General features: G+C 39.9%; 1 protein-coding gene across 7 annotated transcripts in view; it reads left to right on the forward strand.

Annotated features, from left to right (window-relative positions):
• The window catches only part of USP18 (ubiquitin specific peptidase 18), a 61,110-nt gene that overhangs the window by 25,308 nt on the left and 19,816 nt on the right, over positions 1-15,986 (forward strand). For all 7 annotated transcript variants that reach the window (XM_032349286.1, XM_032349288.1, XM_032349282.1 and 4 more), the window contains 3 exons: positions 14,895-14,974; positions 15,266-15,412; positions 15,777-15,872. In XM_032349286.1, the coding sequence (XP_032205177.1) occupies positions 14,895-14,974; positions 15,266-15,412; positions 15,777-15,872 (323 nt within the window). The remainder of the gene's footprint in view (positions 1-14,894; positions 14,975-15,265; positions 15,413-15,776; positions 15,873-15,986) is intronic.

Genomic DNA, 15,986 nt, shown 5'->3' on the forward strand with positions numbered 1-15,986 from the left:
AGTCTCTCATGGTTCACCTCCCCTTCCAATTTTTAAAAAATTTTATTTTATTTTTTCTGTGTTCCAAGATTCATTGTTTACACCCCACACCCAGTGCTCCATGCAATATGTGCCCTTCTTTAATACCCACCAGCCAGATCACCCATTCCCCCCCCCCCGCCCATCCCAAACCCTCAGTTTGTTTCTCAGCGTCCACAGTACTCTCATGGTTCGTCTCCCCCCTCCATTTCTCCCAGTTCACTTTTCCTTTCCTTCTCCTAATGTCCTCCATGTTATTTTCTGTGCTCACAAGTAAGTGAAACCATATGATAATTGACTTTCTCTGCTTGACTTATTTCACTCAGCATAATCTCTTCCAGTCCCGTCCATGTTGATACAAAAGTTGGGTATTCATCCTTTCTGATGGAGGTGTAATATTCCTTTGTATATATGGACCATATCTTCTTTATCCACTCATCTGTTGAAGGGCATCTTGGTTTTTTCCACAGTTTGGTGACTGGCCATTGCTGCTGTGATCACTGGGGTACAGATGGCCCTTCTTTTGACTACATCTGTGTCTTTGGGGTAAATACCCAGTAGTGTAATTGTAGGGTCATATGGTAGCTCTATATTTAATTTCTTAAGGAATCTCCACACTGTTTTCCAAAGTGGTTGCACCAACTTGCATTCCCACCAATAGTGTAAGGGGGTTTCTCTTTCTCCACATCCTCTCCAGCTCTTGTTGTTTCTTGTCTTGTTAATTTCAGCTATTCTAACTGGTATAAGGTGGTATCTCAATGTGGTTTTGATTTGAATTTCCCTGATGGCTAATGGTGTTGAACATTTTTTTCATGAAGGAAAACTTCCAGACTCTTTCTATGAAGCCAGCGTTACCCAATCCCCACCCAGGCAAAGAACCCATCGAAAAGGAGAATCTCACACCAATATCCCTGATGAATATGTTTTAGTTCTTCTTTGCCAATTTGAATGTTTTTTATTTCTTTCTGTTGTCTGAAAAATGAGGCTAGAACTTCTAGTACTATGTTGGTGTTTTAAATTTTGGCCATTCTGATAGGTTTGTAGATGTATCTCACTATTTTAATTTGTAATTTATCTTTTTTATTATTTTTTCATTTAAATTAAATTAGCCAAGTATAGTACATCATTTGGTTTGATATAATATCCAATGATTCATTAATTCACTGTAACACCCAGTGCTCATTGTATCACCTGCCCTCTTTAATTCTCTTTCACATATGCCATGCACTACTTCATGTGCTTATTTGCCATTTGTATATCGTCTTTCATGAGATGTCTATTCATGTTTCTTATCCATTTTTTATTCAGGTTTTTTTTTTTTTGGTCTTATTGTTGAGTTTGAAGAATTGTGTATTTTGGGTAACAGTCCTTTGTAAGATACGCCTTTTGGACATATTTTCTCTCAGTCTGTGGCTTGTTGTCTCATGCTCTTGATAGTATCTTTCACAGAGCAGAAGTGTTTATTTTTAATGAGATCAGTATACCATTTCTCCCTTTTGTTGCTTGTACATTGGAGTTGCATTAAAAAGTAATCACCAAACACAAGTTCTTCTAGATTTTCTCCTGTATTATATTTAGGACCTCTATAGTTTTGCATTTTACATTTAAGTTTATTACACATTTTGAATTTGTTTTCTTAAGGGATTTAAGTTCTGTGTATAGATTTATTTGTTTGCATGTGGATATTCTGGGTCTTTGCCTCTCCAAATAGACTTTAGAATCACTTTGTCAATATCCACAGAATAAATTGCTGGGATCTTGACTGAAATTACAATGAGTCTATAGATCAAGATGTAAGAATTGGGGGTCGCCTGGGTGGCTCAGTGGATTAAGCCACTGCCTTCGGCTCAGGTCATGATCTCAGGGTCCTGAGATCGAGGTCCGCATTGGGCTCTCTGCTCAGCAGGGAGCCTGCTTCCCTCTCTCTCTCTCTCTGCCTGCCTCTCTGCCTACTTGTGATCTCTCTCTGTCAAATAAATAAATAAAATCTTAAAAAAAAAAGATGTAAGAATTGGCACCTTGACAATATTGAATCCTTCTTTCCATGAACATGGGATATCTCTCCATTTATGTAATTCTTTTGATTTCTGTCATCAGAGTTTATAGTTTTTCTCATATAGATCTTGTATATATTTGGTTAGATTTGTATCTAGGCATTTCATTTTCATGGTTTCTAACATAAACAATATTATGTTTTTAATTTAAAATTCCCCTTAATAAAAAACTAATGATGTTCTCTATGTTGGCTAGTTGAACACAATAATAAAAAAAGGAAAAAAAATCCCCAGTTCATTGCTGATATATATTTACCTGTATCTTTTTTTTTTTAAAGATTTTATTTATTCATTTGACAGAGAGAAATCACAAGTAGGTAGAGAGGCAGGCAGAGAGAGAGAGGAGGAAGCAGGCTCCCTGCTGAGCGGAGAGCCCGATGCGGGACTCGATCCCAGGACCCCGAGATCATGACCTGAGCCGAAGGCAGCGGCCCAACCCACTGAGCCACCCAGGCGCCCCTATATTTACCTGTATCTTTACCTTTATATATTTAACTTGTATCCAAGTTAGTTCCAGTTGTATCCAACTCCTAGTTCCAGGAGTTTTTTGTTGATTCTTCTGAATTTTCTACATAGATGATCATGTCACCTGCAAATAAGGACATTCTTAATTTTTCTTTCCAATCAGTATACCTTTTATTTCCTCTCATTGTCTTACTGCATTAGCTAGGACTTCCAATTCCACTGAAAGGAGTGGTGATAAGGGACACTATTATCTTTTTCCGGATCTTCGCAGAAAAATTTCTCACCATTAAGTGTGATGTTGGCTGTAGGTTTTTTTTTTTTTTAAGATTTTATTTATTTTTATTTGACAGACAGAGATTACAAGTAGGCAGAGAGGCAGGCAGAGAGAGAGAGGAGGAAGCAGGCTCCCTGCTGAGCAGAGAGCCCGATGCGGGCCTCGATCCTAGGACCCTGAGATCATGACCTGAGCTGAAGGCAGCGGCTTAACCCACTGAGCCACCCAGGCGCCCATGGCTGTAGGTTTTTTTTTTTTTTTTAATTTATTTATTTATTTTCAGAAAAAACAGTATTCATTATTTTTTCACCACACCCAGTGCTCCATGCAATCCGTGCCCTCTATAATACCCACCACCTGGTACCCCAACCTCCCACCCCCCCGCCACTTTAAACCCCTCAGAATGTTTTTCAGAATCCATAGTCTCTCATGATTCACCTCCCCTTCCAATTTACCACAACTCCCTTCTCCTCTCTAACACCCCTTGTCCTCCATGATATTTGGTATGCACCACAAATAAGTGAAACCATATGATAATTGACTCTCTCTGCTTGACTTATTTCACTCAGCATAATCTCTTCCAGTCCCGTCCATGTTGCTACAAAAGTTGGGTATTCGTCCTTTCTGATGGAGGCATAATACTCCATAGTGTATATGCATCACATCTTCCTTATCCATTCGTCCATTGAAGGGCATCTTGGTTCTTTCCATAGTTTGGCGACCGTGGCCATTGCTGCTATAAACACTGGGGTACAGATGGCCCTTCTTTTCATGACATCTGTATCTTTGGGGTAAATACCCAGGAGTGCAATTGCAGGGTCATAGGGAAGTTCTATTTTTAATTTCTTGAGAAATCTCCACACTGTTCTCCAAAGAGGCTGCACCAACTTGCATTCCCACCAACAGTGGAAGAGGGTCCCTGGGACCATTCTGAGGCTCCTTCTGCATTTTCTATCCTCAGGCTCTGGTGGTCTGAGCTCCCCTCACCTCATACTCACCTGCATGCTAACAACCTGCTTTATGCATGTTTCAGAATTAAGCTCTTTCACGCATGCTTGTCTCAGACTATACAGCTTTATACATTTTTTGCCCGTTTACTCTGAGGTACAGGAAGTGGATGGATTCATCACGCTTCCTTTCCTTTCCTTCCCTTCCCTTCCCTTCCTCCCGGTCTTTCCTTCAACAAATCACTTTCCCACGTCCCGGGTGCTGAGGGCACTACTCTTGAGAAACTCACTCTGTGCACACCTGTGGAGAAATAAGGGGATTTTCCCATTGCCGTGAAATACACAGCCCTCTGCCTACAGGTAAGTTAGTCCAGCTGGCTGTAGGACAAGCAAAGCTTGAGCACTGCATGCATTCCCCCAGATCCCTTACCTACAGAGAAAAAAAGAAGAAAAAAATGACAGATAGGCCCCTCACCCACACTTTGAGTGGGGAGTTGCAGATCTTTCTGGCCCACTCCCCGCAGGCTGAGGCAGGTTGCCCCACGGGTGGGCACTTCCTCCTCTGTCAGTCTCCCTACCCATCCCCCAGATGTGGCAGCCAGCAAGGTCCTTTGTCCCTCACTGCCTCAACTCTCTGCTCACTCTCTCAGGGAGCGGCACACTGTCATTTCTGGATGCTGAGAAGCCAAAGTCTCGGCCATTAGTTCACTCTGTCCACCTCTGCCCTGGGCTGGGATTTTCTCTTGCAAACCTGGGGTTAGAACTCCCAGAACCCCAGGGTTGTGTGGCAGACACAGGAATACATACCTTCTTTCCCTCCAAGGTGCAGGAATGCTCTGCTTTAACCATACCCTAGATAATGCACGTCCTCGCCCTTCTCTGCCTTAACCAGATTCCCCGTCAGGCTGGTACTCCTCCCACTCCCTGGCTGGACTGGACACAGCTCCTGCCTAAGAACCCAGAATGGAGGACGCTTTTCTCAACTCACCAACAGTCTGGGTTGCTGGTTTGCAAGCCCTCTTTGAGTCCTGCGCCTCGTTGTTTTTTTTTTTTTTAATTTTTAATTTTTTATAAACATATATTTTTATCCCCAGGGGTACAGGTCTGTGAATCACCAGGTTTACACACTTCACAGCACTCACCAAAGCACATACCCTCCCCAATGTCCATAATCCCACCCCCTTCGCCCAAACCCCCTCCCCCCAGCAACCCTCAGTTTGTTTTGTGAGATTAAGAGTCACTTATGGTTTGTCTCCCTCCCAATCCCATCTTGTTTCATTTATTCTTCTCCTACCCACTTAAGCCCCCATGTTGCATCACCACTTCCTCATATCAGGGAGATCATATGATAGTTGTCTTTCTCCACTTGACTTATTTTGCTAAGCGTGATACGCTCTAGTTCCATCCATGTTGTCGCAAATGGCAAGATTTCATTTCTTTTGATGGCTGCATAGTATTCCATTGTGTATATATACCACATCTTCTTGATCCATTCATCTGTTGATGGACATCTAGGTTCTTTCCACAGTTTAGCTATTGTGGAAATTGCTGCTATAAACATTCGGGTGCATGTGCCCCTTTGGATCACTACGTTTGTATCTTTAGGGTAAATACCCAATAATGCAATTGCTGGGTTATAGGGCAGTTCTATTTTCAACATTTTGAGGAACCTCCATGCTGTTTTCCAGAGTGGCTACACCAGCTTGCATTCCCACCAACAGTGGAGGAGGGTTCCCCTTTCTCCACATCCTCGCCAGCATCTGTCATTTCCTGACTTGTTTATTTTAGCCATTCTGACTGGTGTGAGGTGATATCTCATTGTGGTTTTGATTTGTATTTCCCTGATGCCAAGTGATATGGAGCACTTTTTCATGTGTCTGTTGGCCATCTGGATGTCTTCTTTGCAGAAATGTCTGTTCATGTCCTCTGCCCATTTCCTGATTGGATTATTTGTTCTTTGGGTGTTGAGTTTGCTAAGTTCTTTATAGATTCTGGACACTAGTCCTTTATCTGATATGTCGTTTGCAAATATATTCTCCCATTCTGTCAGTTGTCTTTTGATTTTGTTAACTGTTTCCTTTGCTGTGCAAAAGCTTTGATCTGATGAAATCCCAATAGTTCATTTTTGCCCTTGCTTCCCTTGCCTTTGGCGATGTTCCTAGGAAGATGTTGCTGCGGCTGAGGTCGAAGAGGTTGCTGCCTGTGTTCTCCTCAAGGATTTTGATGGATTCCTTTCTCACATTGAGGTCCTTCATCCATTTTGAGTCTATTTTGTGTGTGGTGTCAGGAAATGGTCCAATTTCATTTTTCTGCATGTGGCTGTCCAATTTTCCCAACACCATTTATTGAAGAGGCTGTCTTTTTTCCATTGGACATTCTTTCCTGCTTTGTCGAAGATTAGTTGACTGTAGACTTGAGGGTCTATTTCTGGGCTCTCTATTCTGTTCCATTGATCTATGTGTCTGTTTTTGTGCCAGTACCATGCTGTCTTTATGATGACAGCTTTGTAATAGAGCTTGAAGTCCGGAATTGTGATGCCACCAACGTTGGCTTTCTTTTTCAATATCCCTTTGGCTATTCGAGGTCTTTTCTGGTTCCATATAAATTTTAGAATTATTTGTTCCATTTCTTTGAAAAAGATGGATGGTACTTTGATAGGAATTGCATTAAATGTGTAGACTGCTTTAGGTAGCATAGACATTTTCACAATATTTATTCTTCCCATCCAGGAGCATGGAACATTTTTCCATTTCTCTGTGTCTTCCTCAATTTCTTTCATGAGTACTTTATAGTTTTCTGAGTATAGATTCTGTGCCTCTTTGGTTAGGTTTATTCCTAGGTATCTTATGGTTTTGGGTGCAATTGTAAATGGGATTGACTCCTTAATTTCTCTTTCTTCTGTCTTGCTGTTGGTGTAGAGAAATGCAACTGATTTCTGTGCATTGATTTTATATGCTGACACTTTACTGAATTCCTGTATAAGTTCTAGCAGTTTTGGAGTGGAGTCTTTTGGGTTTTCCACATATAGTATCATATCATCTGCGACGAGTGATAATTTGACTTCTTCCTTGCCGATTTGGATGCCTTTAATTTCCTTTTGTTGTCTGATTGCTGAGGCTAGGACCTCTAGTACTATGTTGAATAGCAGTGGTGATAATGGACATCCCTGCTGTATTCCTGACCTTAGTGGAAAAGCTTTCAGTTTTTCTCCATTGAGAATGATATTTGCGGTGGGTTTTTCATAGATGGCTTTGATGATATTGAGGTATGTGCCCTCTATCCCTACACTTTGAAGAGTTTTGATCAGGAAGGGATGCTGTACTTTGTCAAATGCTTTTTCAGCATCTATTGAGAGTATCATATGGTTCTTGTTCTTTCTTTTATTGATGTGTTGTATCACATTGACTGATTTGCGGATGTTGAACCAACCTTGCAGCCCTGGAATAAATCCCACTTGGTCGTGGTGAATAATCCTTTTAATGTACTGTTGAATCCTATTGGCTAGTATTTTGTTGAGTATTTTCGCATCTGTGTTCATCAAGGATATTGGTCTATAGCTTTCTTTTTTGATGGGATCCTTGTCTGGTTTTGGGATCAAGGTGATGCTGGCCTCATAAAATGAGTTTGGAAGTTTTCCTTCCATTTCTATTTTTTGGAACAGTTTCAGGAGAATAGGAATTAGTTCTTCTTTAAATGTTTGGTAGAATTCCCCCGGGAAGCCGTCTGGCCCTGGGCTTTTGTTTGTTTGGAGATTTTTAATGACTGTTTCAATCTCCTTACTGGTTATGGGTCTGTTCAGGCTTTCTACTTCTTCCTGGTTCAGTTGTGGTAGTTTATATGTTTCTAGGAATGCATCCATTTCTTCCAGATTGTCAAATTTGTTGGCGTAGAGTTGCTCATAGTATGTTCTTATAATAGTTTGTATTTCTTTGGTGTTAGTTGTGATCTCTCCTCTTTCATTCATGATTTTATTTATTTGGGTCCTTTCTCTTTTCTTTTTGATAAGTCGGGCCAGGGGTTTATCAATTTTATTAATTCTTTCAAAGAACCAGCTCCTAGTTTTGTTGATTTGTTCTATTGCTTTTTTTTTGGTTTCTATTTCATTGATTTCTGCTCTGATCTTTATGATATCTCTTCTCCTGCTGGGTTTAGGGTTTCTTTTTTGTTCTTTCTCCAGCTCCTTTAGGTGTAGGGTTAGGTTGTGTATCTGAGACCTTTCTTGTTTCTTGAGAAAGGCTTGTACCGCTATATATTTTCCTCTCAGGACTGCCTTTGTTGTGTCCCACAGATTTTGAACCGTTGTATTTTCATTATCATTTGTTTCCATGATTTTTTTCAATTCTTCTTTAATTTCCCGGTTGACCCATTCATTCTTTAGAAGGATGCTGTTTAGTCTCCATGTATTTGGGTTCTTTTCAAACTTCCTTTTGTAGTTGAGTTCTAGCTTTAGAGCATTGTGGTCTGAAAATATGCAGGGAATGATCCCAATCTTTTGATACCAGTTGAGTCCTGATTTAGGACCGAGGATGTGATCTATTCTGGAGAATGTTCCATGTGCACTAGAGAAGAATGTGTATTCTGTTGCTTTGGGATGAAGTGTTCTGAATATATCTGTGATGTCCATCTGGTCCAGTGTGTCGTTTAAGGCCTTTATTTCCTTGCTGATCTTTTGCTTGGATGATCTGTCCATTTCAGTGAGGGGAGTGTTAAAGTCCCCTACTATTATTGTATTATTGTTGATGTGTTTCTTTGATTTTGTTATTAATTGGTTTATATAGTTGGCTGCTCCCACGTTGGGGGCATAGATATTTAAAATTGTTAGATCTTCTTGTTGGACAGACCCTTTGAGTATGACATAGTGTCCTTCCTCATCTCTTATTATAGTCTTTGGCTTAACATCTAATTGATCTGATATAAGGATTGCCACTCCTGCTTTCTTCTGATGTCCATTAGCATGGTAAATTCTTTTCCACCCCCTCACTTTAAATCTGGAGGTGTCTTCGGGCTTAAAATGAGTTTCTTGGAGGCAACATATAGATGGGTTTTGTTTTTTTATCCATTCTGATACCCTGTGTCTTTTGACAGGGGCACTTAGCCCATTAACATTCAGGGTAACTATTGAGGGATATGAATTTAGTGCCATTGTATTGCCTGTAAGGTGACTGTTACTGTATATGGTCTCTGTTCCTTTCTGATCTACCACTTGTAGGTTCTCTCTTTGCTTAGAGGACCCCTTTCAATATTTCCTGTAGAGCTGGTTTGGTGTTTGCAAATTCTTTCAGTTTTTGTTTGTCCTGGAAGCTTTTAATCTCTCCTTCTATTTTCAATGATAGCCTAGCTGGATATAGTATTCTTGGCTGCATGTTTTTCTCGTTTAGTGCTCTGAAAATATCATGCCAGCTCTTTCTGGCCTGCCAGGTCTCTGTGGATAAGTCAGCTGCCAATCTAATATTTTTACCATTGTATGTTACAGACTTCTTTTCCCGGGCTGCTTTCAGGATTTTCTCTTTGTCACTGAGACTTGTAAATTTTACTATTAGGTGACGGGGTGTGGGCCTATTCTTATTGATTTTGAGGGGCGTTCTCTGAACCTCCTGAATTTTGATGCTCGTTCCCTTTGTCATATTGGGGAAATTCTCCCCAATAATTCTCTCCAGTATACCTTCTTCTCCCCTGTCTCTTTTTTCTTCTTCTGGAATCCCAATTATTCTAATGTTGTTTCGTCTTATGGTGTCACTTATCTCTCGAATTCTCCCCTCATGGTCCAGTAGCTGTTTGTCCCTCTTTTGCTCAGCTTCTTTATTTTCTGTCATTTGGTCTTCTATATCACTAATTCTTTCTTCTGCCTCATTTATCCTAGCAGTGAGAGCCTCCATTTTTGATTGCACCTCATTAATAGCCTTTTTGATTTCAACTTGGTTAGATTTTAGTTCTCTTATTTCTCCAGAAAGGGCTTTTATATCTCTCGAGAGGGTTTCTCTAATATCTTCCATGCTTTTTTCGAGCCCGGCTAGAACCTTGAGAATTGTCATTCTGAACTCTAGATCTGACATATTACCAATGTCTGTATTGATTAGGTCCCTAGCCTTCGGTACTGCCTCTTGTTCTTTTTTTTTGTGTTGAATTTTTCCGTCTTGTCATTTTGTCCAGATAAGAGTATATGAAGGAGCAAGTAAAATACTAAAAGGGTGGCAACAACCCCAGGAAAATATGCTTTAACCAAATTAGAAGAGATCCCAAATCGTGAGGGGGGAGAAAGGGGATAAAAAGAGGTTCAAAAAGGAAGAAAGAAAAAAAAAGAAAAAAGAAAAAAAAAAGAATAGAAAAGAATTAAAAAAAAGAAAACAAATAAGAAAAATATAAAAAAGAAAAAATATATATATTAGATAAACCAGTTAAAAAACGTTAAAAAAGAAAAAGGTAAAAGTTAAAAAAAAATTTACCAGAAGGCGAGAAAAAAAACAAAAAATGAAAAAGAAAAAAATTAAATTAACTGCAAGACTAAAAAAAATCACAGGGAAAAAGCCATGAGTTCCGTGCTTTGCTTTCTCCTCCTCTGGAATTCTGCAGCTCTCCTTGGTATTGAAACCGCACTCCTTGGTAGGTGAACTTGGTCTCGGCTGGATTTCTTGTTGATCTTCTGGGGGAGGGGCCTGTTGTAGTGATTCTCAAGTGTCTTTGCCCCAGGCGGAATTGCCCCACCCTTACCAGGGGCCGGGGTGAGTAATCCGCTCGGGTTTGCTTTCAGGAGCTTTTGTTCCCTGAGCGCTTGCTTTCCGTAGAGTTCCGGAGGACGGGAATACAAATGGCGGCCTCCTGGTCTCCGGCCCGGAGGAGCCGAGAGCCCAAGGCCCCACTCCCCAGTGCGCCCTCAGAGAACAGCGCTCAGTCACTCCTGTCTGCCCGACCTCCGACCGTGCTCCGAGCTCACCGAGCCTGCGACCAGTTCAAGGTAACACCGAGCTGTGAGCTCACTGTTGGCTCTGTCTCTGTAGCCGGCTTTCCAGTTCCAGTACCCGCAAGCTCTGTGACACTCAGACACCCCCGATCCTTCTGTGACCCTGCGGGACCTGAGGCCACGCTGACCCTGCGTGGGCTTCGCCCCGGGTAGCCTCTGGAGCGATGTCCCTCAGCGGAACAGACTTTTAAAAGTCCTGATTTTGTGCGCTGTTGCTCCGCCGCTTGCTGGGAGCCGGCCCCTCCCCCCAGGGTCTATCTTCCCGTCACTTTGGATTCACTTCTCCGCCGGTCCTACCTTTCAGAAAGTGGATGTTTTTCTGTTTCCATAATTGCTGTTCTTCTTCTCTTCAATCTGCCGATGGATTTTCAGGTGTTTGCAATCTTTAGATAAGCTATCTAGCTGATCTCCGGCTAGCTGAAGTAGTCTCCGCTACTTCTCCGCCATCTTGACTCCTCCCTCTGTAGGTTTTTTTTGAAGATGTCCTATCAAACTTGGGAAGCTCCTCTCAGTTTCTAGTTGGCTGAGAGTTTTTATCATGAATGAATGTTGGATTTTGTAAGATGCTTTTTTGGCATCTATTAATAAAATCATTTGAATTTTGTTTTTAGTGTATTGATGTGATGGATTACATTAATTAGTTTTCAGATGTTGGACTAGTCTTGCATACCTGGGGTAAATCTCACTTGGTTGTTCTATATAATTTTTATATTTTGTTGGATTCTATTTGCTAATATTTTCTTGTGGATTTTTGTATCTATGTTCATGAGAGATATTGACCTGTAATATTCTTTCTTATAATGTCTTTGTCTGGTTGTTGTATTAGGAGAATGGTAACCTTATAGAGCAAATTCCTCTATTTCTATCTTGTGAAGAGTTTTTTTGAGAGCTGGTATAATTTATTCCATAAATGTTTGGTAGAATTCATCATTGAGCCCATTGGTGCTCTGTACATTTATCCTCATTCGTTTTTCTTTTTATTCCTCAGACTGTATGACTTCATTGACCTGTTTTCAAGTTTGATAATTCTTTTTTTCTGCCAGCTCAAATCTGCTATTGACCACTTCTTGAAAACTCTTCATTTCTCTTACTGTATTTTTCAGTTCAAGAATTTCTATTTGGATTTTTAAAATAATTTTTTCTTTATTGATATTCTGTGTTTGGTGAGACATTGCTTTCATACTTTAGTTATTTCAATATTGTTTTATTTAGTTCTTTGAACAAATTATAACTAATCTAAATTCTAGTGAGACTGAAGTGCCTGGGTGGTTTAGTCATTAAGCATCTGCTTTGGGCTCAGGTCATGATCTCAGGGTCCTCGGATAGAGTCCTGCATCAGGCTCCCTTCTCAGTGGGGAGCCGGATTCTCCCTTTCCCACTCCCCCTGTGTTCCCTCTTTCACTGTCTCCCTCTCTGTAAATAAATAAATAAAATATTAAAAAAAATTAAAGTCTAGTGAGACTAACATCTGGATCTTCTCAGTGATAGTTTCTACTGATTGCTATTTGTGTGTATGTGTACCACATTTTTCTGCTTCATTGTATGTCTTGTAATTTTTTGGTAAAAACTAAACATTTTAGATAATATAATGTGGCAACAGTGGAAATCAGAAACTCTGACAATGAGGTTGTTGCTGTTGTTTTGTTGTTGCTATTTGTTTAATGACTTTCCTGGACTAATTCTGTAAAGGCTATGTTTCCTATTGTGTGTGGCCATTAAAGATTCTGTTTGGTTAGTTTAATGTCACCTAATGATTGGTCAGGGATTTCTTTAAAGGCCTACAAATGGTGTTCCAGATCACCAAGAATATGTCAGAGATTTAGAAGTCCACTATGGACATCTCAGTACTCAGATCCATCTTTTAAGTTTCAGCTGGTCTCTTTTTTATTTTGCCCTATCTGTTATTACAACCTTAGGTAATCACAATATTAACTATCATTGATTTCTTTTGACAAATATCCTGGGAATAGGATTTTAAGCTCTGAGTCAGGTCAAATAATGACAACCTCCATCACAGGATGCTTTTCCATAAAGCTGCAAGACAAATCAAATAATAAAAATGCTTTTAGTATGGAACTTTTTGAGGAACTCCCACCCCACTCTGTCTCTTTCTCGGTTACAAGGATTCTGGTTTTCACAGCCTATATGATTGCAGGTTTTCTTATTCTCAAAGCTACTACAGAGCTGGGAAGAAGGAAATGGAAATAGGCCAGGTTGAAATCCTGTTCTTCTTATGTAGGTTCTGCTGTGTTTGTTGAATAAATATTCCTAAGATTTTTTAAACCTTTGGGTAATTTTTAGAGTTCTGAAAAAATGATTTTTATAATTTTTTTCCCAGGATCTTCATTGCTTTTCTGGAGGATTAGATTTATAGAGCTCCTAACTCCCATCATTCCAGTTGTATTTTCACTTTTATATCAATTTTCATAGCAGTTTGATTACTTTAGGGAATTTTTCTTATTCTTTAAATTATGACTTTGTGGATACTTGTCCTCCACTAGAATATAAGTTTCTTGGGGATAGTAACTTTCTCTAGTATGTGCAATGCCTTTCACATAGCAGGTGTTAACTAAATTATGGGTTGGGCAGATATCCCTGTATTTTTTAGACAAATCAGGACTCTTGGCTCTGGTATGATCAGAAGAGGCAAAATGTCTTTACATGACAAGGAGATCTATCTTTATGTCCAGTGTTGGCTTCATGGCAGGCAGTCTTCTGTAAAGAATTCCCTGGAGACAGCATAGTTCAACCCTAGTTCCACTCTGTTTGTCTTTAGGTTTTAGGGTTATTACCTTAAAATATGGATTAATTAATTCATTCAGCTCATAGATAGTGTTCACCTATTATGTGCCAGGTATTGTGCTTGTATTGCAGATAAAGGAAAAAGACTGATAGGGTCTTTGCTTCCATGGAGCTTATAATCTTGAAAAGAGACAGGCCAAAACAAAAGTCAAACAAAACAAATTGAAATAAAAATGTTAAGTACAAACTGTGATAAGTATAATAAAGGAAATAAAAAGGTGTTGAGACAGCTGATATGAATATTTAATACATTTACAATAACTACCTTTTCTTGCAGTGTCTTTGCATGTTGGCAGACATATATTCTTTTATAAAATAGTCCTCAGTGTGTTTTTCATGTTCTTTGTATTCCTAGGTTTCTGTTAAACAATAGAAATTCATTTATATCTGTCTTTTAGGCTTCTTACATAACATATGAAAAATCTACTGTTTAATTCCTGTTTCCTCTTAGTCAGCATCATCTAACACTGAGACAGTTCTTTCCTTTCTTGTCCTCCCAGATACCTTTGGGGAAGACCTGGGTCAGATATGAGTATTGGGAAACTGCTCAATTTATGGGGAATGAAAAAGAAATTAAATAAAAATACAGAGAAATGAATGGTCATTAGAGTCCAAATAAGGTGTTGGCTTGGCTTGGAAATTGGAAAGAATCCACTATGGAATATTGGTTTTATGTGGCTGGGTCCCCTAGTAGAGGCCAGTAGGCATGGGTGGCTGGTCAGAAAAAAGGAAACTTCTATGATGCAGTCAGACTGGATTTTGAATTTTAAGAGGAGTTGTGAATACCCAACTTTTGTATCAACATGGACGGGACTGGAAGAGATTATGCTGAGTGAAATAAGTCAAGCAGAGAGAGTCAGTTATCATATAGTTTCACTTATTTGTGGAGCATAAGAAATAACATGGAGGACATGGGGAGATGGAGAGGAGAGAAGGGAGTTGAGGGAAATTGGAGGGGAAGACGAACAATGAGAGATTATGGACTCTGAAAAACAATCTGAGGGTTTTGGAGGGGCGGCGGGGAGGAGGTTTGGTGAGCCTAGTGGTGGTTATTATGGAGGGCACGTATTGCATGGAGCACTGGGTGTGGTACATAAACAATGAATTCTGGTACACTGAAAAGAAATTTAAAATAAAAATTAAAATAAATAAATAAATAAATAAATAATATTTACTGAGCTCCTAAAAAAATAAACAAGCTTATTTTTCATTTTTAGTGCCTAACTAAAGTGGGGGTTGGTGGTGATATTGAGGGCTGGGAGAGGACAAAATGGTGAATGTTCATGTACATGTAGGTAGCAAGGGCACAAGGACATGCATGAGAATTGTCCCTTGGTGACCTCACTGATCGGGCTGTTACTTTTCTCTTTGTCCAGTGTTTGTCCAGCATGATGCTGCTCAACTCTACCTCACGGTCTGGAACCTAATTAAGGACCAAATCACAGATGTGGACCTGGTGAGATCCTAGAACCAGAGAACTCAGAAGTTTAAGATGCTGCTCATTTAGCTCATCCAGCAATCAATATAATGTATAGAGAGGATTAAAAGAGAAATCCACATATGATGCTTATCACAATTCCATAATATTATTATTGTTATTATTTTGCACCTTTTTGAAGAGCAAAGAGCATCAGTGACTACCATTTTTGGAGCTTCTGTTTGATGGCTACAATTTCTGGAAATTGACTTGACTTGTTTTGTTTATGACTTTGTACCCTTCTTTCCTCTCACCTTCTCTCTCTTACAGGTGGAGAGGCTGCAGGCCCTGTATACAATCCGGGTGAAGGAGTCCTTGGTTTGCCTTGAATGTACTGTGGAAAGGAGCAGAAACAGTAGCATGTTGACCCTCCCCCTTCCTCTTTTTGATATGGACTCAAAACCCCTGAAAACACTGGTAAATGATTTCTTTTGGTGATTTTTTCTGTTCCCATAAACCCGGTGCTGCCAGTGTGCCCTTACTTCTTTAATCCACCATTGCCTTTTAAAAAGTAATTTCTATTTCCTTTGCACAGTTCTGTTTCTCCTTTGATTTGGTGAAAAAAATTTTGTTTCCTTTTACTTTCTCTCCTTACACTGCTACCTTAACAAGTGCTCCCTCCTATTTATCAATCCAGTCACTAGGTCTTTTTGGAGATCCTGCCACATGCACCACACTGGGCCAGAGGGGAGGATATGGGGAGAGCCAGAAGAAAAACTTTTATCCTCATTTGTAGTGTGGTAAATACTAACTCTGATTTTTCTTTGATCTTCTGAAACAGGAGGATGCCCTTCGATGTTTCTTCCAACCCAGGGAATTATCAGGCAAAAGCAAATGTTTCTGTGAGAAATGTGGGAAAAAGACTTGTGGGAAACAGGTACTCACTCTCTGAAACCAGACGCTGCCATAGTTTGGGGTTGCCTTTAGTGGATTTCCTGATAGAGCCTTCATAGAGGGTACCATGTGTTGGTTGAGGGCGGGAATCTATATT

Source organism: Mustela erminea, chromosome 6 (genome assembly GCF_009829155.1).
Source record: "Mustela erminea isolate mMusErm1 chromosome 6, mMusErm1.Pri, whole genome shotgun sequence".
Lineage (NCBI taxonomy): Eukaryota > Metazoa > Chordata > Mammalia > Carnivora > Mustelidae > Mustela > Mustela erminea.